The sequence below is a fragment of the Marmota marmota genome, unplaced genomic scaffold (assembly GCF_001458135.2).
Source record: "Marmota marmota marmota unplaced genomic scaffold, marMar, whole genome shotgun sequence".
NCBI lineage: Eukaryota > Metazoa > Chordata > Mammalia > Rodentia > Sciuridae > Marmota > Marmota marmota.
In genome coordinates, this window is record NW_026000057.1 from 22,189,833 (window position 1) to 22,217,081 (window position 27,249).

The 27,249-nt window shown below is 32.2% G+C and overlaps 1 protein-coding gene across 3 annotated transcripts in view; it reads left to right on the forward strand.

Annotated features, from left to right (window-relative positions):
* Positions 1-27,249, forward strand: part of Ccser1 (coiled-coil serine rich protein 1) — a 988,234-nt gene that overhangs the window by 103,409 nt on the left and 857,576 nt on the right. For all 3 annotated transcript variants that reach the window (XM_048813620.1, XM_048813621.1, XM_015484557.2), the window contains exon 4: positions 4,631-4,751. In XM_048813620.1, the coding sequence (XP_048669577.1) occupies positions 4,631-4,751 (121 nt within the window). The remainder of the gene's footprint in view (positions 1-4,630; positions 4,752-27,249) is intronic.

The following is a 27,249-nucleotide window of genomic DNA, read 5'->3' on the forward strand; positions in this document are numbered from 1 at the left end:
TAGTTCTTTTTTAAAAAATGTATTGGACATAACTTTTCTGTATTTATATATGAATATATAACCAATGTAATTCCACATCACATACAACACAAAAATGCACAGTTATATTCCTTGTGTGTATGATATATCAAAATAGATTCTATTGTCATGTATAACTAAAAAGAGCAAATAAAAAATTTTTAAAAATTGTTCAACCCTACAAATTTGAATAAAATACCTTAAGTTCTAATGTATTTAAATCATATTCCTTGTATTGCTAGTGAAGGAGTAAGAAACTTATAATTGGTTACAGATAGTATTCTCATTTTATTTACACTGAGTCTTTGTGTATGCATGTGTGTGTGTGTGTGTGTGTGTGTGTGTGTGAGAGAGAGAGAGAGAGAGAGAGAGAGAGAGATTTTGTGTGTGTAAGAAAGAGAGACTGGGTGGGGATTGGACCCAAGGGGTGCTCTACCAATGATTTATACCCAAACACCTTTATTTATTTATTTTTAAGTTTTGAGATAGAGTCTTAGTAAGTTCTAAGGCTGTCCTTGAATTTAGGGTACCCCTGCCTCAGCTTCCAAAGTTGCTGGGATTGTATGCACGTACCACAATGCCATGCATTATTTTATCCACATTTATGTTGTAATGTAAGAGTCTGGCAATAATTTTTCATGTATTAGGAATATTTGAATTTTTTTCTTAAATAGGAATATGAAAAATGTTGTATTAGGGATATCAAATAAATATTATTATCTATATAGGTTTCCCTGTTTCTCACTGACACCTGTATTATTTTGTATAATTCTCTATGGCAACAAAACTTTGGCATGTTTTCTCAAAAAGCACATGTTTAATTAAACTCCACTACTGAGGTCTTTTTTTTTTTAACAAACTTCTCTTTTCATCATTCAAAGTTTATTTTAATGAAAAATGTTTTACCTTTATTTAGTAAATTTATGTCATTTTCCCAAAGTAATTCATGCACTTGTGGGAGGATAAAAGTTTAAAAAAAAGCAATATCCAGGAACTTATTTTTTAGATGCTAACCAAAGTGATATACAGAGTAGTTTGCATCATATCATTATAATGCAAGGTTTTGATTTAATTTTGAAATGTAAACATGGGGTTTGAAGAATATCTTTTGCTAGTGTTTGTTTTTCACATAACTATTTCTCTACTGATTCTCAGAAATTATCTCCTCTCAGTTACATATTATTATTAAGGCTTTAAAAAGTTTTTTATTTCCTCTTTAAAGTGAAGAATGGCCTAGAAATATTATTTGAATTTTTACTGTTCTTTTAATCACACCATTAACTCTTTTTTTGTTATAATTCATCTATTACTTATTGTCCTAACTTTTAGTTATTATACTAATTCTTGTGTTTATGATAAATAAAACTTAAAGAAATTAAAATATGAATGTAATTTAATTCCTGCAAAATATGAAACCTTAGTCATTTACATGGCACTTCCAAGAACCTATTTTTTGACAGGCCAATTAATCATCTTAACAAGTAAATAGTTGTATTCTTCCATTTGCTTATTTTTTTAACACATAATTTGGAATGTAGTTTCATTTTTCAATATTTCTGTCATAAAATTTAGGTAGTGAAATTAAATGTACATTGTGTAAGCAGATATCACTGTTTTTTTTTTTTTTTTCAATTCATCCCTGCTTAGTTAACAGCATTTTCCCCTGCTTGACTATTTTCCTATTTTGAAATAACAAAGCTCCATTTTACTTCATAGAGATGTATACAAAACCTTTTATCTGGTCTTATCAGAGTTTATTGCCCTAATACTTGAGATGTATTCTTTATAAAATAAAAGCCTCATTGGTAACTTGGGGAAGGAATTTTTGTTTTCCTTGTCCACAGTAAAATACTATTTCTTGGAACATGACAATAGTTCAGTAAATATTTAATAAATATATATGATTGTTTACCCAGAGGAATAAATCGATAATATTCTTCATAGTCTATTTCTTCACTAGTAGGAATCTTCATTCCAATAGAGGGAATTTTAAATATAATACTGCTTTCTACTCCCAACTTGTGTGGAATTGTTTGTTCCAAAGGTCATGCAAAGAAGTAGTAGAGAATATTAAATTTAAATGAAAAAAACAAAACCTATATTTGAAAGCTTTAAGAAGACAAAGAGGAATCATGACTCCTTCTGCTTGACACGTACTGGACATAAATTTCTGTCTCTTGAGTGGCCAGAAGATAGTTTTAAATTCTGCTTAGCTTTTTATTAGATATCTATGTTGTATATCAGACTCTAGTCCTGTACAAATTAATAATTCAGCTAAGGGAGAAACTTAAGAGCCCTGTGTTCATTTCTTGCACTTCTTTTTTAATTGAGATTATGGCTCCATTCTTTCTGAATGACTTGCACCTCCCTGTGTTAGTCAGTTTTCTGTTGGCTATGACCAAATACTTGAAAAATGATCTTAGAAGTGAAAAGATTTATTTTGGCTCAGTGTTCAGAGGTTTCAATCCATGGTCACATGGTTCTTTCTGAGGTGAGGTGGAACATCATGGCAGAAGGGTATGTCAAGCAAAGCTGCTCACCTGAAGGTGTCTGGGAAGCACAGAGTGGAAGGGTTGGAGATGGAATATACCCTTCCAGAATATGCCCCCATGACTTCCTTCCTTTAACTACATTCCAGTCTTCACAGTTTTCACCGCCTCCCAATAATGACATAAAATTGTGGATCCTTCAATGAATTAATCCACTGAGAAAGTCAAAACCATCACCATCCAATAACATCCCAAGGGCCCTACCTCTGAACATTGCAGCACTTTGGATCATGGCTTCAGTCCAGAAGACTTTGGGGGACATTGATGCTCTCATTTTTATTATTTGCCTCTTTTTTCATTGATAAAGGATCTAACTTATATTCTTTCCATTTAATTCTTAAAGTGGGTACTTACTTACATAAATGAATATCAGCATTCCGTATTCAACTTTAATATCACGTTGCTGTTTATGTCTTGTGATAAATAAAACTTAAAGAAATTAAAATATGAATTTTCATTTCTTTGCTGTACTTTTATTTTAATTGTCAAATTCCTCCCTTAGATTGTCTGTTTTCATAAAATGCTGTGCTAATTTATCACTGGGAAGCAAGGAAATAATGCAACCACACACTTGACTGTCTGTGATTGAAGTAAATAGCATATACCTAGTGATCAATAATCAACAGATATTGAATGCAGCAATGCATATGTCACTGATTGTGATGCATATCTGTTATTTACATAGTGATTTATGGACTGAAGAGCTAGCAGAGAAGATTGTGTTTTATACAATATGCACAGTTGACACACCATGCTAGCTGAAATTCAAGCCATATGTTTTTTTGTAATTGGTGTTGTTTAACTGAACCATTTAACAGAAAAATTTTGTATTAAAACTATGTAAAATGAGGATTGAATATATGTATATTCAATTTCATCACTTATCAAATAGCATGCAAATTAAAGTTAAAATGTGATCCACTATGTCCTTAATGGCTCTGGAAAGCAGAATTCTGAAATGAAACATAACTCTATCCCTACCTATCAGCCAGCAAGGTAAGGAGATGAGTCCTACTTCCAGAAGGAAGCACATTCTGCCAACAACCTATATGAGCTTGAAGGTGGATTCATTCTACAACTTTTCATAAGTAGCCAGCCTGGCCCACACATTGACATTTGACTACTAAGATCCTGAGCAGAGTAACCAGTTGAGTCTATCATGTTCCTTACCTACAGATCTTTAATACGTTAGATCAGTGCTGTTACTGCTAAGTTTGTGTGAATTTGTTATGCAGCAATACACAATTAATAGACTATTAAAATTTTAGTAGGAAAAGTGTCACAAAACTAACTGTTGTTGTGAATGTGGAAAACTGAAACCCTATGTTTTTGTGATGTAAATCAGTATAGTTTGTTCAGAAACCTGGTGGTATCTACTTAGGCAAAACACAAACCACATGAGCATACCCTAAGAACTATTATGATTTTAGATGTTTTTCCAATATAAACCTGTTTGCATACTGACCAAACAAGTACAAGATTGTTTATGGACATAGCCCCAAACTAGAAATAACTCATGTCTATTACCAATAAAAATATACAGAGTTGTGGTATATTCATCCAATGGAAACTGTATAGCTTTTAGAATGAACCAACTGTTGCTATATATGGATGAATCTTATAAATATACATTAAATAAAATGTCACCCATGTAAGAATATATGTCAATTTATAATCCTATTTGGATAATGATCAGAAATAGGCACAGCTACTTCATGGCAATATCAGTGATACTAATAATTGATTAAGTTTGGAGCTACAGTGGTGATTGGGAAGGGATGATTGGTTTAGTGTGCTGGCAATGCATGATTTATGTATCTCAGTACTGATTATACAGATATGTTTTGAAGATACATTTTACTATATATGTGTGTTATGCATTTTCTATTCCTCAGCTAGAGAGTGGAAAGACAGCATAGAAAATGATAATTGAGGATAATAATGGTAATTAATGTTTTAGTTGAAATATTTCTTTTATTTGACTGAAAAGAGAAAAGAGAAAAGGGGTAAGGGAAAGTAGTTGATAAATAATTTTGACATTTACAGCTTTCTTTAAAATACAGTTTGCAGGGAGGATTCATACCACTCTGTAGTCTCCTGTGCTGCTGTAGTTCTCACTCCAATGGAACCAGCAATAGAAATGAAGAAAAGAGAAGAACCAAAATTTCCTGAGACTTCCAGACAGTAAGTTGTTCATTTAATTTTTCAGGACTTGTGAAATCAATTACAAAACTAAACAGAATAAACTTGATCAGAAACAGTGATGTAAAAGAAATGTGTTCATATTAGATTATGGGGAAAACAGAAATGAATCTTGCACATTTAAAAAATTAATCTGTTATTTCAATAAATAACTACCATCTCCTAACTTTATGTGTTTGAACCACGTGTCATTTAAGTTGATTTTGTTACCTTAATCTTTCGGACATGAGTAAGTAATCTGGACATTTTACTTAACACTGATTGCAGATGCCCTGTTCTTGGATTGTGTATTTATGTGTGTAGGGTTCAGTGTCCTAAAATGTAATCAGTTTTCAATATAAACTTCTTAACCTAAAGTGTTTTGCATTCTTATAAAGAATATGTGACTATTTATAAATATTTTCATTATCACAAACCAAAACTACACTATTTAAATATATGGAGTCTTAGAAATTGTGAGGTATCATCTGAAACAAAGCACAGAAGGTTTCCAGGCTGCTGGCAATATTGTATTTCTTAATCTGGGTGCTGGTTGTCATAGGTGTGCACATTTTGTAAAAATTTACAAGCTTCAGGCTTATGATCTATACATGCATTTTATGAACATGTCTATCTGTTCAATAAAATAATTTCAATGGTAATATATAAAGTATATTTTGTCATTTAATAATTCAGACTTTTGTTTAAATTTATATTTGATCTTACATTAAATAAATCATAGAATTTCACTCTTATAATAGCCCAAAGATTATTGAATCATGGTAACAAATACAATATATATTTACATCAAATGTTCAATAAAATGCAATTATTTCTAGTTAAACACTAAATGAATGAAAAGGAAAAATCTGCTGCTGATTTTCCAGGGAAAATAGTCCCATGTCTGCTTGAAGGTCTCAAATTAGAGACTATGTGATGTTTTAGTGCTGCCAGTGATCCATGGCTGACCCCTACAATAACAGGCAGGAGATACCACTGGATTGCACTGTATTGTAGTTGTTTGCTTCTTGCATGTCTTCCTGCTGGATAATAAGTTTCTAAAGAGAGTTTCCTAGAAAAGGGTAGTGTGTGATATTCTTTGTGAAGTCAACTAGAAAAAAAAAATCCCTTAATGCTATATTCTATATTATTGAATTCAAATGGACCAATGCATATATTTGATTGCATGAAGACATTCACTATTAATATTCTCATTATAGAGGAAACAATTACTAGCCAATGCAGAAAGTAATGATTGTAATTCAGTTTTAATATAATCTAAAAGTGAAAACAATTTAACTGTTCTTAATGTAGTCTTATTTTTAGGTTCCAGTAGTCATTTTTTGTCTAATAGGGAGAAAATTACGTCTCATATTTGCCAAGTGAATTATATTAGAAAGCTTAAATGTATTTTCCTGCAATATGTTTGAGTTTACACAAGGAACTTATGTAGTTGTAACTTGGATCTTAAATTCTTTTAATTCTTTTTCAAGAACTCTGATCAAACTGGTGAGTGGTGTTATTACATGTATTTTTACCCAATCTTTTGCTACTTGGTAAAATGTCATTCTTATTCTGAGATATGTAATAGACCAGCATTCATATTTTCATTTAAACATTCTTCCTCAGCAATATGACTAATTTGTACAGATTTTATTTGCCCTTGCTGTTTTGAGTCAGAGAGACCTTTTTAAAAATCTCAGTTTTGCTATATGTTAGAAAGGAATTATTGGTGTTTTTCTAAGCTCTCTATAATTTATTTTCCCATTCTGTTAATTGGGATGGCATTTCCACCCCCACTATAAGGATCACATGAGGTAATGTTACTGAAGGACCAGAGATCCAGCAATCCATAAGGTGCTAGTTCTGTTGCCCTTGCCACAGCTTCAGCTATTGACATTCTGGAGAATTCCAGGCATGTATGCTTTTCCCAAAGGGTCTTTTGAATGCAAGTCTAATATTTAAAGTTGTTGAACACACTTGACCAATGAAATGTCCTACCAGAACTTCCTAAGTATGCCTAAAAGCCAATTATTGATCAATTTTAGCCCCCTTAAAATCTTGATTCTTTCTGATTTCCATAGTTATGTAAAGCTACCATCATTTTTTTCTTAAAATCTTAACACATTTCCTTCCTCAGATCTCACATTTTATCAGTTAACAATTCTTGATTAATGTCTCCATTATATTTTTAATACCATTTGAGCAGAGCTGGAAGACATAAATATCTCATGTTTTAATTTTTCTAATATTTCCCTTCAATTGTGATCTTAAGGAAGCTATTTAAATATTTTCTAGCATGCATTTTCAGTTGTGATCTAATTGAATTCATCTTTCAAATGGAGATCACATACCCTATATACCACTGACTGTAATTTTGAGAATTAAATGATGGGTGTGAATATATGAGGGAAAACACAATATAAAATCAAAATTGTTAGCTGAAAATTAAGTTAGAATTCTTGATTTTAAATGAGAACGGACCCAAAGCAAACTGGCTTCAGAAAATGAAGCAGAGTGGTTGTTATTGTCTCATGGATATAGGAGAGAAGGGGTAGATGTGGTCAACACATATGTACAAATATGCCGCAATAAACCCCACTATTCTGTATAGTTAAAATGTACTAATGAGAAAAAAGTATTGAGGTAGAAATTTATGTAGAGTTGGGTGTGGTACTCAACCATATTGTCAAGGATCCTTTTTCCTGTCTCCATCTCTTTGGTTTCCTGTCTTGTCCAAGAGTTCTCATTTTTCTTAGGTTCTTCAAGTGGTGACATTACTTCCTTCAGTAGCAACTGAGATAGATGCTTATCTTTTCAACAAACCCAGTAATACTAAATGGTTTGTCTTAAATAAAAACAATATGGTCCAGCTTTGAGTGTCATTGGTGTTGACTGCTTAGGTTGTTTGACTTCATTTTTCTGAAGCTGTCCCTTTACCCAAAAGTGTTTGATGACATGTCTAGAACCAGGTTTCCTGGAACATAAGAGAAATTGAAAGGAGAAGGTGATTCAATATTTGAAATATTAATGACTTTGGTAAAAAAGAGGCAGAGATCGATGATGTGAGTCAAAATAATGGATGTTCAATACACTTTGCAGTATCATCACCAGTCATTTTAAAAATTAGAATTTATTATTATGTTTGAAGATATTGACTACAAATATAAAATATGTGTATCTTCATTTTTTAATTTTAAATAATGTTTACATGTTTAATTTTATTTCATGGTATTTGATCTGGTTGTACTTTTGAAAGGCAGTATAACTTGGTGGCAAGGAGACCTTGGGCAAAGTTTTTAAATATTTTTCACTACCATAATTTGTTTACTTTATAAATTATGTATGATTCCTTTTTTTGCCTTGGTGGTGCTGGGAATTGAACCCAGGATCACAAACATCCTAAGCAAGTGCTCTACCACTGAGTTAAGTCTCCACCCATTTGTTAGTTGCTTTTTAATGCGACAGTTACTTTGCCTCATATTGCAAGGTCTCAAACATAATAAGGAGGCAAGAATATATAAATTTTGTAATTCTTTTTACAAGAAATATATTAAATAAGTAACCACATTGCATTTTTATAGATGGATTTACAAGATGGTATCAGTTTTATAGTCTTGTATTTCTCATAAGGTAAACTACTAGAAATAAGATAACAACCTACTGCTATGATACAGAAACATTTGAAGGATAGAAGTTGACATACTTCCTTTGTATCAGGATTAAATTTAATTCAGGATGAAATTACTTCCTTAAGTAAATTTTCCCTTCTATTTTACAGGCTTTTCATATAAATTCATAAACCATTGAATCTTTGAACTATAAGACTCATAAAGTTATCTAATTCAGAGCTTAACAAATCTCTTGTTAAGCACTGGAATAATTTTATCCATATAGGTGATTTTTAAGATTATACATAATCTTACAGAATATGTAATAATATACATAAAACTATATAAAGATGTTGTTTCTGATGGTGTTATAATCTAGGTAAAGAGAAAAAAGACATGCACCTAAAAAATTAAATCACTGTGTAAGTGGAATATATACCATTTGTCCAATGTGAGGTATATATTTCGGTTAGACATATGATTATCTAAAAAGAGATCTGGTTTATAGATCAGTATAAATTTATGAAAATCAATTTAAAAAATTGGTTCATTATAGTATTATAATAATTATTATTATAAATTGAGAAGAAACATTTCATGATTGAAATATTTATATTATCAACTTTTATACTCTGATTACAAATTATTATTTTTGGCAATTTCTTATTAAATATTCTCATGTATTTATCCATTTTTAGGCATATTCAATAGGAAAAATTGTAATTAGGAATTTCTATTAGGAACAAAGTATACATATATTAGCACAATAAATGATAGGAAGAAAGTATGTAAATGTCTTAAGAAGGGAAGCTGCATTTTGTATCTTATAATAGGAATATTCACAGGTTTTCTGTTGCTGATATATTCAAAATTCATCTTTATTCAGGAAACAGAGGTGTGGATTTTGCTTTACTTGGCAGTTTTCAGATACATAATTCAGAACATCATGGAAAGGATAAACTTTCTAGAAAATAGAAAAATTATGAACTCTCACAAAGAGTACATAGTTTTGGAATATTTCATCCTAAGCATAGAAAGTTGGGGTCATCTGAAGTTTTATTAATATTTTAAAAATTACAGTATTGAAAGTATGCTCAAATATCTAGCCAAATTGATCAGGTAACCCCAAAACTATACATTTCTGCAATAAATTACATGCAATTGTGCACACATAACATGTACATAAAAAATGAAAATTTCAAGGTAATAAAATAATATTCATAATTGTTTTGGGGTTATGTATATGCTTTATGAAAAATATGTTCGCTGAAATGTAAATACTCTGCTGCACACACCATGACTCAGTGTCTGAAATGAAGGGCTTTTATGGCCATTGTAATGTTAGAAATACAGAGGTGAAAGAAAATAAATTTTCCTCTTATTTTTTTGTCTATTTCCATATTTAAATTTTATTTTATATGGAGGAATCTAATCTGATTGAGATATTTGATTCATGGTTCAGTTTGTGGAATTAAAGTAGTAATTAATTGTGCTGGCTTTCACTTCAAGCTTCAAGGTCTCTTGTAGCGCCTTCTTATGTGGACATGACAGGGGTTCTTTGGGATTCTTAAGAGAGGGCACAGATGCTATTTTTCAGTACCAAAGTCTTATTTTTAAAGAATGGTTGAAACTAACTGATTGTCAGAAGGTACTTAAACCACACTGGTTAAGGTTCTATCTGTTCTTTTTATTTAGTTTCATCTGAGTAATATATGCTGAATTTGGAAAAGTTAAGTACACTTTATAATATCAATAAAATAATTTTACAAACTGCAGTTGTATTAGGCATATATCAAAAATATGTCATTAGCTAATTTTTGATTTTTCCTTTGTAAATTTCAAAAGGACATGTTTGGTTATGCTCTCACTTATTAATTAATCTGTCACAATAAGTAATTTTGGGTAGCTTGTTTGTTCTTGATACTGTGCATAGGGTGTGAGATATTGTCAAAAAGCAGATGTAGTCCCTCATAAAACTTAGAGCATAACCAGAGGAACGATCAATTAAGTTCAACAAGAAATTCAAAATTGTAGCTGTGACCATGGCTGTAATGTTTAGGTATATCTTGTTCTAAGGGTTTCTTGTGAGGAGTTTTAACATAGCCAAGGACATCAGGAAAAGCTTCCCTGAGTAAGACACTTGAGTTATGATCTGAAGAATAACAAAGTGAAAGAATGAAGGAAGAGCTTTTCAGCAGATAGGACAGCCTGTTAAATTGCACTCGTGATGGGTCATCACAGAGAAATACCAGAAGGCTTGTGTGAACAAAAGGAGGGCAAAACAGTTTTTAAATTAGGGCCCAGTGACATGATCAGATTTGCTTTTGAAAGTTTTCTCCTGGTTTGCTGTGGAGAACAAATTGTGTCTGATGACAGTAGTGATGAATTGGAGCCCATTTGGGAGGTCCTATTTGTGAGCTCTCCTCAGCTCCTGGCTCAGTGATTTTACTTTGGAAGCTTGAAATTCACTGTGGTGGGTGTATTGACATAGCAGTTGGAAAATCCTACAAATCAGGGCTATGTCCCTCTTCCAGAGAACTAGCCCTTAACTTTTTGCCAGAACAACAACACTAAAGGGAGCATAAATTTTGTTGCCATGAAAACATTTCAATGATTCTGACAGTTGGTTGGAGTAGGGTACTGGCACTGGAGATGGTGAATTGTGAAAACAAAAGTAAGTCAATGTATAGTTGGGCAACTTGGCAAAATTAAATATAGTTGTAAAACTAATAACTTATATTTTGCCAAGTACTTGGAATATTCATGAAGGTGAGACATCATCTGTATTACTAACTATACTTGCGATAAAGATGTTTATAATCCTAACTTGCTATCTTGAATTGAATGAAGAGTCTTGATATTCTCTGAACTTATGTGAATTTATGTGAATAGTATTAATGGAAGAAGGTAAGTGGTACACACATAGGTACACACACACACACACACACACATGCAAAATTCTTTTCTAAATCACAATCATTAATTCTTATTGGAAATGTACAAAATGAAAGTAAATTTTACTGAGGTTCTTATGTAAATTCTTATGATTCTTTACTAATAGTTTTCTTTCTTTTATCCTTCATCACTTGGTGCCTTGAAACTCTTCCAAATAATAAAAATCAAACTGAGGCATGGATAAGATTGATTATCAGGATATTACTATTAACATGAAACAGCCCTCTGCCCCTCTGCCCAAGGCGTGTTCTCAAAGAAACAACAACTGTTTCATGAGCTTGTTTAATTCAGGGGTGAAACAAGCTGTCAGAGGAGGTAAGTGAAGAGATTTCTATAGAGAAAGCTGTTGCATAAATATGAATCTCTACCCCGCGTTTTGGAAGAAGTTGTAATTGGGGGTGGGGGGCTTCCTAATCGCAAGCTCAGTAAAAGGCTTTCAAAAAAAGCAATCAGAGAATTTCAGATGTGCTCTCTGTGGTGGGAAGCACTAAAGACAGATATTGATTTATGTCTGAGTGACGAAGCCCTGCCCAAATAATCTAAAGAGTGAGGGCCAGACAGTTGTGAAAGAGACAACATCTTGGATTTTAGAGCTGGTCAGGAAGTTGGCAGGGTTTGGGGGGAGCTATGTGGAACGATGAAAAGATCCAGTAAAGAGAAGAAAAAAATATCAGATCTACCCAACACTAGAGAACTCCAAAAGGAGACCCGTGAAGGGACCACTTGTGAACCCACTTACTGGTTCCTAAAGCCAAGCTACCTTAAAAACTCTTCTGGCCATCTGACACCTCTCCTCACTACTTTTCACTCTGGCAGCTAGAATACATGACCATGAGGTAGAGGAAGCTCAATTTTCTGGACTTTTCTTATGTGAGGCTCTAGAAGAGATCTTGACAACTTGTTCTTTTGTCCTACTTGTGTGTTACTTATTTATTTTTTCTTAAAAAGATCTTTGCCCTAATATCCAGAGTATACAAAGAACTCAAAAAATTAGACAATAAGAGAACAAACAACCCAATCAACAAATGGGCCAAGGACCTGAACAGACACTTCTCAGAGGAGGACATACAGTCAATCAACAAGTACATGAAAAAATGCTCATCATCTCTAGCTGTCAGAGAAATGCAAATCAAAACCACCCTAAGATACCATCTCACTCCAGTAAGATTGGCAGCCATTAGGAAGTCAAACAACAACAAGTGCTGGCGAGGATGTGGGGAAAAGGGTACACTTGTACATTGCTGGTGGGACTGCAGATTGGTGCAGCCAATTTGGAAAGCAGTATGGAGATTTCTTGGAAAGCTGGGAATGGAGCCACCATTTGACCCAGCTATTCCCCTTCTTGGTCTATTCCCTAAAGACCTAAAAAGAGCATGCTACAGGGACACTGCTACATCGATGTTCATAGCAGCACAGTTCACAATAGCAAGACTGTGGAACCAACCTAGATGCCCTTCAATAGACGAATGGATAAAAAAAATGTGGCATTTATACACAATGGAGTATTACTCTGCATTAAAAAATGACAAAATCATAGAATTTACAGGGAAATGGATGGCATTAGAGCAGATTATGCTAAGTGAAGCTAGCCAATCCCTAAAAAACAAATGCCAAATGTCTTCTTTGATATAAGGAGAGTAACTAAGAACAGAGTAGGGACGAAGAGCAGGAGAAGAAGATTAACATTTAACAGGGATGAGAGGTGGGAGGGAAAGGGAGAGAGAAGGGAAATTGCATGGTAATGGAAGGAGACCCTCAGGGTTATACAGTGGAGGGGGTAGAGAGAGAGGAGGGGAGGGGAGGGGAGAGGTGGGGAGGGGGGAGGGTGGAGGATGGGAAAGGCAGCGGAGCACAACAGACACTAGGATGGCAATTTGTAAATCAATGGATGTGTAACTGATGTGATTCTGCAATCTGTGTATGGGGTGAAGGTGGGAGTTCATAACCCACTTCAATCAAAGTGTCGAATATGATATGTCAAGAAATTTGTAATGTTTTGAACAACCCACAATAAAAAATAAAAAAAAAAAAGATCTTTCAGGCCCCCAAAGCTGGATCTTTTCCTTTGCACTAATACCTTTAAATCAGGGGTGATTCTTGCCTTGGGCTCTTCACATCAGGGGACAGTGTTGTCACTTCTCCATCAGCAACCTCCTCCACAGAGCAAAGCTTGTAGGAAGCCAAGGGATCCCATCTACCATGAACCTGTTCCTCCACCAGTATCTGTGTACAGACATCCCTGATGATGAACCTCTGTTCTTCAATCTCCCATCTACCATCCATAGCCCAGAGACTGCAGAGGAACAGGTGTTTACCTGTAATGGTGGACAGAATTTATGGGGCAGCTGAAGGTTCACCCATAGGCCTTCAAGGTCCTGGGTGTTCAGGAAGAAAACCAAGGTTAGAAGAAAAAGGAAGCAGGCTAGACATTTGGTCAATTAAGCTCTCTCAACTTGTATCACTTGTGACAGAATTGGGTTCCATTGCCCTTCCATGTGTCATATTATCTCTTATCACCTTTCTGGGAGATGTGGTCTCATCATTCAATAGTATATAATTTAAAAAAAAAAAAAGACCAAAGAAAGTTGATCTTTTCCAGACATGTGTTACTCAAGGAGCATTGGATTTTAACACACACACAAACACACACAGACACACACACACACACACACACGGAAGAAAAAAAAAAAGATCTCAGAGAACCTGCTTCCCTTGATGGATAGTACTGTTATTTTATCTTTGTAGTCTTTATTGCTCCTTAGTGAGTCATTATATTTGGTCCCCTGTGCAGTCAACCTTTCAAGTCAGGAAACACTATGGTAACATTTGCATCTAGTTTGACAGTTGTTCTTGTACACTGAGCACACAAAAGCTATTTTTCAGATGAGTTGGGCAACTTGATAAGATGACTGGAGTGTTTCAGTTCACCAGTGCAGTACTCTTTATAGTGTAATAGAAATAAAAAAATATATTGGATTCCTGAAAAAGATTGCATATGCATCACACATCATCACTGTTGTAGAAGTAGCTTTTCTGTGTGGATAAAGACATGTGGCCAATATTTAATATCCCTTTCTCCACTAACATCATTCCATGGAAAATTTCTGTTTTTCAATCATTGAAATATTTCATTTGAATGTATTTTATGTATTTCCTCAAATTTACCTACACATGTACTTGTTTATCTGCTCACTATTAAATGAATTTTTTTTTCATTTGCTGAATGAAGTAAGTCCTTTTTACAGCAATATTATTTGGGCTGTGTTTTAACTTCTGTGATACTTGGGATAATAATAAATAGAAGGTACTCGAAAATACATGAGAATTGATTAAATTCTATGTTTAATTTTGAGATTTTTTTAAAATTTACAAGTTAAAACTAAACATCATGGTTTTCTGACACTATCAAAATTTTAAAAATCAGTTTTCTCTTTCCACCATTTTTTCTTCCCACATGCCCCTCCTTTCCCCTCACACCCCTTTACCCTATCTAGAGTTCAGCTAAACCTCCCATGCTCCCCTTCAGAACCCCACTATGAAAAGATGGTGGAATGAGATGGACATTATTACCCTAAGTACATGTATGAAGACACGAATGTGTGAATATACCTTGTATACAACCAGAGATAGGAGAAATTGTGCTCTATATGTGTAATGTGAATTGTAATGCATTCTGCTGTCATATATAACAAATTAGAATGAAAATAAATAAATTAGTTGTGATTAATACATATTCACTGCTAATATTTCAATATTAGCATTTTCAATATTTGAATAATTAATATTTGAAAATTTCACATGGAATTCAAATAATATGATTGTCATACATGATTGGACAGAGAAATCTTGCTACTAAGAGTCTGGAAGCCTGACTGCCAGTACTAGGACATGAAAGTGTCTTTGTTTTCCTGAACTCTCGCTTATAAAGTTTATTACATTAGTAACACAGAGAAATTCTGAACAAATGTGTAGAAATGCATCTTGTTAATTGTGAAAGAACCTACCTTTATTTTTTTGTTTTATAGAGATATCTATAGTAAACATCCATTAATATTCTCAAATCTCTTTGAATTAAAGAATCTCCATGATTGATGGTAAAACCAAGGTATTATATTTTAATTGTCTCCCATGTGCTCTTATAATATTCACATACCTCTATTAGGGAACCTATTAGACAGAATTATAATTGCCTACATTCTTCACTGTCATTCACCAGACATTGAGGGGAGGTATTTTTTAAGAACTGGTATTTTCTATCAATATATGAATCTATTTTCTTTCTTTCTCTCCTTCCTTCCTTCCTTCCTTCCTTCCTTCCTTCCTTCCTTCCTTCCTTCCTTCCTTCCTTTCTCTCTTTCTCTCTTTCTCTTCTCTCTCTCTCTCTCATCTCCTATGCTTAGTACAAATATTACACATTCTGTTCAATGTATTGTTATTTCCTAAATTTATTAATGATTTTTTTAAAAACAATATATTTGTTGTTCAACATGTAGTTCATATGAAGTGTCATGAACTATTCTAAGCTTTATAGGTATTAACTCCTTTAATCATCTCCAAACAATACATCTATTATTATCACCAGGTTACAGCTCAGGAAACAAGGGCACACAGAGATTAAATAATTTGTCCAAGATGACCCTTTGAAAAAATAATAAATTGTACTTTCTTATCAGTTACTTTAATTTTATACTTTGAATTTGTCACATTGTGCAATTATTCCTTTTATATATTCAGTTCTTTTCATTGGCTTTTACAACCTAAAAAATATGGATGTCATTAGAAACCAATAATGCTAAAGATGATTAGCATTTTCAAATCAATAGAATAAATAGAGGAGCTTAAGTAACACATTCTTCACTGTTGATTATTACAATCAATCAGTATGTCTTCATTCATGCATAAATTTCTTCTCAAATGAGATATGAAGAAAGAACAAAAAAGTGATTTTTTAAGGCTTTTGTCCTACTTAATGCCATCCATTTTACTAGCTGTATTTCGTGACATTTTCATTAGTTTCTTTTAAAAAAAATTGGAAAATAACCTTTAATAAACTAATGTCAATAAGGCTAAAATTATACATTTTGCCAAGGAATAGAGGCACATATGAATTTGGAGAAATAGTATAAGATGGAAAAAATAGCCTTGACTAATGAATTAATTAAATTATCACAAGCTGTCCTAGATATTGTAAAAGAGTACACCAGAATATAGTATCATTAAAAAATTTAGATAAACCATTATAATTTTTACTTTTTCATAGAATTTGCCTTAGGATTTTCCTTGTAGTTTGAGACCAGAAATAAGGACATGTGTATGGTTCTGTGTGGATCTAAAAAGCATAAAAGATTAACAAGAAATTTATGCACAAAAATAGATTATGGTACCAGATGCATTTAATAATAGTCAGTGGATTTGGGGGGCTTCTTGTCACTGAAAATTTCATGTGACTATCTTGTAGGAATAATATAGATCAATTCAAGCATTATAGACATAATCTTGACCCAGTGATCTGTGAAATCCATTTTAATTTAAATAATCTGTTCAAAATCAGGTAAACTGAATTTTTTTTTTTTTAGAAATGTGATTACTTAAGTCAAAAATATATATCTTTGATTTTTAAAATGGCATATTTGCCTAAATTGCTAAGATAATTAACACATAATGTAACTTGATTAATTACAATATGGTAATTTTTTGTTTCTTTTTTTGTCTGAAAAGATTTTTAAGAAGTACTGTGTTTTTGTGTCAACTTTTTTTCCTTCTTTGTTTAAGTTACTCTGTACCAGTTATAGTTCTACCCTGGGGCTGAGTTTTTTACCCTACTATTGCTGGTGAGAGATTTTGTTTTTCATTTGTTTTCATCCTAATTTGCATTGGTATAATTGAACTTTTATATAAAATCATGCTGCACTTTTGGGATTTATGATAAACTAGCATGATGCCAAATTGCTGTCTGTGTTTCCTATGAAGTACTGTGTTGTAATTTTTTATGTAAAATAGTTCACTTATAAAGAGCTTTAGTGTCAAGTGATTCATTACACATTATTAAATAGAATTAAATAGTAATCCCTTCTTATGTAGGATGTCCAGAAATTAGTGAGGTTATAACAGCTACACCATATAATAGAACATAAAGAAAATATATGAATTGGGTCCTACTTCCTTTATAATCTAAATGTCTGACCTCCAGGAAATCATTAAATCTCTGGATTCATTACTTTTTTAAAATGAAGTATTAAAGTAAATATTTTCTAAGGTTTCATGAATTCTTACTTTCTCAAACATGGTAGCCTTTCAAACATTTCTTTGAGCTATATAACTTGAAAAATATTTGATAAAATAATAAATAGGAATTAAGTATTGTTGAATTTATAATTTTCTATTTTTAAGTTTTATGATTTCAAAAATGTTCTAATATGTTTACATCAAGTTATTAGTTTTATTGTCTTCCTAATCAAAACCTGACCCATTCCCAATGTGAATTTAAACATTTTCTTCACTTAGTAATTCATTGTTTTATTATGGGATATTTTTCTCGTTCGGTCATATTATTAACTAATTAACTCAATAATTTCATTGAATAAATTATATGTGCAAATGCTAAACATCAACATTAGACAAATAAGGTACATCAAATTTATGTTTATACTACTTTTCTATCCTGAGGGCATTATTTCTATTCTATAATAAGTAACTTTGGAAATAATCTCATGGACTTGAGGTAATCCATTCTGAATGGGTTAATGTAACAATGCTAAATAAGTAATCTTTTAAAAATATTTTGACATTCAAAATTTACATATTTCAAGAGAAATGTGCTCTTGATCTAAAAAATTCAAAACAGGAAATTACTTCTTATATTGAACTGTGCGTACATGCTTTATCATTTAATTGGAACAGAAACAAGGTAGAAAGCATTTTAAAAATGAATGAAAGTTTACTTTCGGAAAATAGATAATAAAAGAAAAAAAACGGGAAGGAGCTTGCTGATATTAAAAATAGCAATCCTATGATTTAAATTTAATGTGATTTCCATATGTCTCACATCATTAATTACTGGGCACTTTAAAATTTTTCACGTGGTAAACGACTACCATTTAAAATCAAGTATGTGATGAAGTTTAATGGTTGTAAGATTAATGTGCCACAAAGAAATTCTTTTCTTCTTATTTTAGAAATAAAAAACATAAACAAAGAATGGCTTGTTAAATCTGCTGTATCCTTACTCCAATTATTGGTCACATTTTCTCCCATACCTGTAGTTGACATGAGGGAAAGAAATTATCAGAAACTACTAAACGCTCTGTGGAAGAAACTGTACGTGATTTATTTCACTCAGTTGCACCATGATGGACCTGGGATATTACAACAGAATATCACACATTGTTTTGCAGTTTTTATGTTTTTAACCAGACTGAAAAAACTCATAATGTCCTTTGATGACCCATGAAGCCCTTGAGAGAATTCTGCAAAAATTGCTGCATACAAGATGGACTGAGCATAGCCAGGTGGCAGTGAACACATTGTGCTGCTCTCTAACCAATTCTCTGCAGAAACTTGGTTTACTGAAGAATTTGGTCTGTTTTATACCATAAAGATCAAAGTTTGATTCTAGTTCTGCTGCTATCAGTGTTACCTCAGTAGATAACATCTAGTGCCATGAGAAACCACGTTAATTTTAGGGACAGGGACACTCCTATGCATTTTTTACAAATTGTTATTTTTTAGATTATAAATGACAGTTACCCAACTCAAAAGGTAACTATGGAACAAGAAGAAAAGTGTAAACTCAAATAGAAATTTTGAGTACAAATTTTTTCAAGAAACTGCTTTCATATGTTTCTTCTGTACATATTTTGTATATCTTTGATACTTTTGTGCCAGAAGGAAGAATACTTTTGTCAAAATAGCGGTGTATATACTTTATAAATAGAATATTCAACTGACATCTCATTATTTTAATTTCAGGATTCAGAGATATATATAATATATAATATATATATATATATATAAAACTGGATTTGTTAAATTCATAGATATTAAACATTGAAGCATTGCTCTTTCATCATGCCCAGAATAGCTCAATAAAAATCTGATATTAAGATGGTATTATAGCTGGGTTTGGTGCATGCCTGTTATCCCAGCAGTTTTGGAAGCTGAGATAAGAGGATTATAAGGTGAAGGCCAGCCTCAGCAATTTAGCAAGGCTCTAACAAACTTAGCATGGCTCTTAGCAGCACTGGGAGACCCTATCTCAAAATAAAAACTAAAAAGGGCTGGGAATATGGTTTAGTGGTTGAGTACCTTTGGTTCAATCCCTGGTAGGAATAAAAAAAAAAAAGGTGATATTATAAACTGGTCATGGTGGCAGATACCCAGGGACTGAGGCAAAGGATTGCAAGTTCTTGCCAGTTCAAGACCAGCATCAGCAACTTATACCTCACAAAAAAATTAAAGGACTGGGAATGTAGCTTAGTGGCAGAACATTTTCCTAGCGTGTGGTAGGCTCAGTACTAGAAAAAAAGGAAAGAAAGAAAAGGTGATGTTATAAATATGTTTCATTAATAATAATATTTAATATTTAAAAATGTTATTTTGTTTATGTTATAAACTGATATTTTCACTTCTCATGTGCAGCATGGTTACTTTATAGTAATAACAGGTTTTTTAAAAATATTAAAACCACCCAATGAGATGTATGTTAATCTGAGAGTAGAAAGCAAGATTTGTTATATAAAATATTACTTTTAAGAAATTTAAATTGAGAAAATGATAAAAATATAAATTATTCATGTGAAATCAAATGACACACACATAAGTTCTGGAGAATCCTGAGAAGGATACAGGAACTCCCAAAGGCAATCTACTAAAGGCTAGAGTCAAACACACAGATTCCAAGGACCTACCCAAATCAGACTTTCTATTCCTTGATGTGTAACATTGTGTTCCTCTTGTTTCATTGCATGTCTCATAAGCATCATCACTCAGCTTGACAGACTGTGAATTTCCTACTCTCTAGCCATCCCACCAGATTAAATAAACAACTAGGTAATTTTTTCTAAGACCTGTGTGTCCTCAAGTGTTAGCTAGGTCAGTAAAAGTTTTTACCATCCACTGCCTCCTTTGAAAGCAAAGACCGTGCTATGATACCAAATCTCTCCTTGAGATCCTTAGATGCACTAATGCCACTTCAACAAATTCTTAACTGTTCTCAGTAGCCTGCAAAGAGAATTCCACATTTATCCTTGTCTGTCCTTCAGTATTGGCTTCACAACTCAGAGATCTTTCAAGAATTAAATATCTTCAAAACCATTGCTCACAGAGTTATTTTTCTTTAAACTTTCAGGACTTTGGTTTACCTTCTACCTTACATATTCTCTGGCCTCTGGTCAGTTCCCTTTTGTTTTTTTTTCACTCCCTTTACACTGGATTTTCAGTTCTAAAATATATACTGTCTCTTATTCATGGCTTGAATATATATTGTTTATTTTCTGTAAAATCCTCCTTGTATCTTTCATACTGTCTATATTCATCTTTTGTTTCAAAAATCACTAATACAACAAAGGGATTATCTTTTGTGTTCCACCTGTAATTTTATTTTACATTTACATTTTTCTGTCTTCGTGTGTGTGTGTGTGTGTGTGTGTGTGTGTGCAGGTGCGCACGTGGTCCTGAGGATTGAACCCAGGGCCTTGTGCATGCAAGGTAAGCACTCTACCAATTTAGCTAGCTATATCCTTAGCCCTCCTGTCATCATTGCCGTCTTCTTCTTCTTCTTCTTCTTTTTTAAACAAAAGAAACAGTTAAATATGGAAACTAATCAAAAATTGTGAATATCCACAAATCACCAGTACTTTATTAAGCTGTACGTTTCCCTTGATATCTAAACAGAATGTCTGGTTCTGATCGAAGAACTCTGTCAACTGATATGGTCCTCACTCCTAATCCCAAATTCCCTAAAAGTGTCAGCATTTCCTTTCTTCTTGGTCATTGTTTCCCCTGATGTTCATTTCTGAGCAAATCTGTGATTTATGTGAGATATTTTTTTGCCTACCGTGTATGGGCCCTTGATGTCAGTGTCCTTCAGTTCACTGAAGTCCTGGCATGGACAGCTTCTCTCTTGCTAGCATTTTCCTTGATGTAATTCTATTAAGATCTTTCTTCACTTTTCTACTCTTTATATGACAAAGCTGCTCTTTGAAAACACAGTCCTGTAAATAATGGTGGTAGTCTACAAGAAGTTTGGCTTCCACTGGCAATAGCTTCCCTTCAGTTTTGGGAATAGCAATATGCCAGCAACAGGTACTGAATCTTGTCTGATCTAAGGCTTCACTGTTTATGAAAACTCCTTTCCTACATGTTGTGTTTTTGTCTTAATTTGAGCATATGAGTCAGTTATAGATAATGGAATATATTAGCTACAGGCTTCTGAGAAAATTTTTCCTCTTGATACAGACATAAAATTTTTTTATTGCTCCCTTTCTCCTTTTCTGCATTGAGTTTTAAATTTGAGTCCCCATCTTAAAATTGTAAAAAAAAAAAAAAAAGTGCCTAATTAACCTCTAACTAATGGACTTTAAGTTGGGAAAACAATAAATGTCCTAATCCTTTCAGACATTTTAAGAAGGTGTTCTATGATATGCCAATTGATGCACCCAGGCTTTCTGTTTATTTTCTTAAACAAAGAAATGTAGATTTTGGTTTTCAATTTTCCCATTTATATCATGCCTAGAAGTTTTCACTAAAATGGTCTTAAATTGGTCATAGATATCCTTTTCTCAGTACTTTGATATATGTCCATCCTTTTCTTTTTATAAATGATAGTCTTTTCCCTTGTATACTTGCCTAATAGGTACATATCACAGAAACTTAAATTTGATGAAGGCAGGAACTGTTTCACTTTTTTGCCAGTGCATTTGAAGGACTTCACATATTTCCCTACTCTTGTAGACCTTCATAAGCAAGTATGGAATACATGATGGTAAAAATGGATATTTAATCTAGTGTTTTGTTAGTTGAGATGTGAAAGCAGGTTAGTAAGAAAGCTTCACCTAAGGAATGACCTTACTTCATCTCGAATGCTCATTAAGAACTTATCACACAGGGAAAATAGGGAAGATCGCACCTTGAGAGATCTCTGTCCTTGCAAAGCCATAGCTGAGGAAATTTGAGATGGTGATTGGATTACTTGGTCCCTTAGGTTCTATCTATTTCAAAATTTTTAAATAAAGAAAGTCTTGTATATTAAATGATTTATATGTAAGAAAAACACGTCTCCCAATGAGAACTTGGTAAGTATGGAGAACAAAATTTATAAGAAATGGTGAGAAAAGGTTAAACGGCTGAAAACAATACAATATGAAAATAATTTGTTCCATTTAATAACATTTTATAGTTATAACTTTTAGGAAGATATAATATTTGAACAAAATAGAATGCTAGCTTTTAAAACATAGGTCATTTTCATAAAAATATGGCAAGACTTCACTAAGTTTTCCAAAACCCTTTATAATCATCAATTTATATTAAAATCATTTTCTTTTAAGCACCTTATTTTGATGAGGCTTGGGATAGTCATGGTGGGAGTGTTTGAGGGAAGATCAATTTTGTAAGTAGTTTACTAGAGAATATTTTATTGTATGGTAAATTTCACTTCTCTACACAGAACTATAAATATAGCAACTTGGATAATTAATACTAGGATAATGAGAATACCTTGTATTTTATTGAGTTCTTGGATTAATAATTAATGATGTGGGTAGACAATTCTCCAAATTCATAATTAACTTCTCTCTGATGGTGAAAGCCATTTTTCAACTTTTATTTCTTCGAGCAGCCTACTCTCTTGATTCATGTTTCAGTATATTACACAGAATCATTAAAACCAGTGTACTGGAGAAGGAAAAGAAAAAACACTTCTCATGGAGATACGGAATATAATCTCAAGTATTAACATGAATTCTAGTATTTAGTATCTCAATGAAATAAGTGAAAGTACTCTTATTTTCAGTTGCCAGTGAAAACTATTGTGCTATTTTAAGAAAGATTCTTTTTCCACAAGTTGAGGAAGGCTACAGAACAGTGGTTAGGCACTCAGTCATGGGAGCTGGCATTCTTGTAATATCAGTTGAGAGTTTAGTAATCTTGAGCAAAGTGGGAAATTCTTAGCATGAACTTTAATACCAAATTCTTTTTTTAGTTATTTAAAAGTTTAATAAGTTACCCAATCTCTTTGACTCTTTGATACTTACACGTTTATAAATTTATGTCCAATTTTAGACTGTGAGGGATTAAAAAATTAATGACCTCAAAGTATCAAGCCTATAGTTGGTGCTCACTAAATGGAAGTTAGAAATGTTATGGAAAACTACCTTTTTTTCTCTATTAAAATGAAATTTTGCAATGAAATCAACTCCTTACCCCCTAGCACTCATGATCCTGATTTCAGTGGACTTTCAGATTAGTTTATGCCATACAAGGAAATGGATGTCCTGAGTTACATAGTCATTTGTTCAAAACAATACTCTTTTTCAGCTGCTTGAAAAAGTAGGTAGGAATATATTTTATGTCAGCAAATATATAAATTACTTCTCTCAAATAAATAGTACCATAAAACATAACTAATTATATTTGAGCTAAAGGATACCCACTATTTTTTATGAGCACTTAAAAAAGTAAATAGGAATAGCAAGTAATTATAATAACCCAAATGAACAATGATTTATAGTTTATATCATTATCAGTTATTTTAATTACAGCTGTAAGGGTATATAGATCAGAGATTATTATTTAATGTGTATATATTGAGGATAAAATATCTTTTTAAAAAGCCCACATTTATATGGTTAGGAGTTTCAAATTATAGGCAAACCTTTCTACAATTATTGTACCCTTGCAGCAGTGAAATAGAATGGCCAGGAGGAGGAGGAAGAATCAAACCCTTTGCATTTACTATTGAAAGACAATCTGACATTAGAATGAATTAAGGTCAACTTACATTTTTATTTTTTTCAGGATAGATATTCATTCAAATAATATCTTTTGCAAAAGTATGAATTATGGTTATGTGTTCTAAGTTTAGAAATAGAAATCTCTCAAAGAATAAATGAGGCCTATTTTATATTAAAACTTTACCGGTACTGATAGAACATAATTCAGATAACATTGGCCTGGAGTTATTCAATCAAAGCACAATAGATACCACTTGAAGTCACAACAATTAAGGAGTCTAATAAAATGGCCTTCATTCATATTATGAGAGTGACAGAGCTATTAAGGGACAGTGTGACAACCATAAAAAGACTCCTTGTGTTCTTTTCAGACAGTGATCTGATATTTGTTAGAAAGTACACAATGGAAACACTGACACTTGAAATTATTTCAGTCAATAATACCTGTACTTAGGAGTTAGAATATAATGGTAATGCATTCAAAAACATGTGTTGGCCCACAGAGTCAATTGGAATTAAAAGTACTGAATTTGTCACTAGATTTCCTATATTTCACCATGTATAAAAAGATAACAGGATTCTGTTTTCTTAGAATTGATTTGTCCTCATAAAGAGGTGTGGTTGATTTTTCATTTTTTCAAGCTTTTATGGGATTCAAGTATAATTTTTGAATGAAAATATTGGCCATTTTCCTCAAACCCCACTCAGTTTAACGAATCATGACTCATTCAACCAATATTTCCCTTGAAATGGATTGAAAGTAATGCAAGAGATCCCAAAAAAGTTCATTGCATACATAGACCATAAGATAGAATAATATGAATAATTATGTATTTGTTATTATTTCTAAGGTAACTATATTGCAATTCTAAAAACTGAAGTAATAACTGATAAATTTTTAGTCATAATAACAGCAGTCCTAATTTTGCTCATGTTAACAGAAACTCATAAATAATGGACTTATGTTCTTGCATGGATTGTTTCAGTTACCATAGAACCATGCAGATGTGAGCACATGGTCCTGATATGCATTAGTTTCATGTAATATGGTGGAGGGCAAAAAGGTGAATGTATTTAGCTGTTAGGTAATTCCTATTACACTATGAAGAAAAAGCAAGCCAGAACCATTAATCAATATTAATATATATAGGGTATATGAAGAGTAGTTTGTTCTTTTCTTATTACATCCTTCTCATGAGTAAGAAAGAAACCATATCCCCCATATACTTTAACCAAAGAATTAAAGAAAAAGAACATTTTAAATATTGGGCTTTGCAAAGTATTTCATGGAACTTTGGAGCATTTGAAATCATGGGTTGTGCATTTATAAACTATTTAATGCTTATTTTAAAATATTGCTGGATTTTGCAACAGACTAGAATTAGTCCAACACAAACATTTGTAATGTTAAATAACATCTAACTAGATAAAGAAAATCAGTATAAAGCCAAAGAACAAATTACTATGTAAGGTTTTACTGCAACAAACAACTGCACATCTCAGTGCTCTTGTATGTTTGGATTAACTGTGGATGTGCTTTGCTTGCCTTATCTGTTAAAGTGACTTACCTGGGCCATGACCTGGGCCTGGATTGGATTCAGAACTGGTATATCTGTCTTCTCATTCTGGCCTCAGTAGTGATTCTGGTCATACTTTTCTCAAGATGGAGTGCATGTGAGTTGGAATCATGACATATCTTTTAGTCCTACATTAAAATCTACCTTTGGCACTTCTTCCCACACTTCAGGGGTTACAGCATGTCTCATGGTTAAGTCTGAACTCACTAAAATTATAACAGATACTCTACCATACACACGCTATAGCAAAGGAAAAGGAAGGAAAGTTGTGATCAACATATGCTATCTCACCGATACACAATCCATAAATTTTAGTATACTAGCTGTAATTGAGATTTACTGTTTACTTTGATCACGTTAATTGAGAGTTAAAAACTAGAACAGCCATCATTTACAAAGCTTTTATTATACTCAGAATATTAACATTTTTGTTACATTTAAGTTGAGAGTAACTCATAAAATCTGATATATGAGTTGGAGTTGAAGTAAAAATTTTAAAGTCTTATTACCTTTCATTTCAAATCTACTTCATATGATTATTTCATCCATTATCTGGTTTAATATTATTTTAATTTAGACAGGTACTATAAATTTTAAATAATAAATATTCTAAGTCTTGCCTCTTCTGTAACAAAGGATTAATGTTTTTCATAAACTACATATTCTCAAAGTGTCTATATTCACATGGCAAAAAGAACTAAAATAGATTTAAATTTTTTTTCATATGTACTTTAAATATTTATAAGTCTCATTTTGCTTTATTGGCCATATGTAATACATAGTAACACCATTTCAAGTGTTTAAACAGAGGCAGAAATCAAGGTTAAGATTAAAATTAAGCATCATTTTCTCTTATTATGTGAATAGACATTCACTTGACTAATGTTGTTTTTTAAAAAATCTTAACTTCAAGTGATGAGTCCATGATTATATAATATTTAAGCTCTAATTACCAGTGTATCCTTTATCAATAAATAAGTCACATATTCCTAAAATTTGCCTGTGTATTATATTTCATATTAATTTCAAACTTTAAGTTCTTATTGGTATATGTATGCTTTTTATAATTGGGAAAAATAAATTAGACAAAGAAAAGGTCTGTGTACTTGGTCTACATTTTTTGTTTTATATAATATTTATGTTCCTTTACTTGGAAATAGAATTGAAGTATAGATAAATCTAGATTTGAAAGAAAAGTAACCAAAAAAAATAAACAAATGAGCAATCAAACTATTAAGAAAATAAATGTTTTTATCATGACATATAAAGGCATATTTTGGAGGCATTGTGTTATGAAACATTAAAATCATACCAAACTTAGGAAATGAGGATAAAATTTTAGCCCCACATTATTTAGTTTTATGAATTTATTATATATATATATATATATATATATATATATATATAT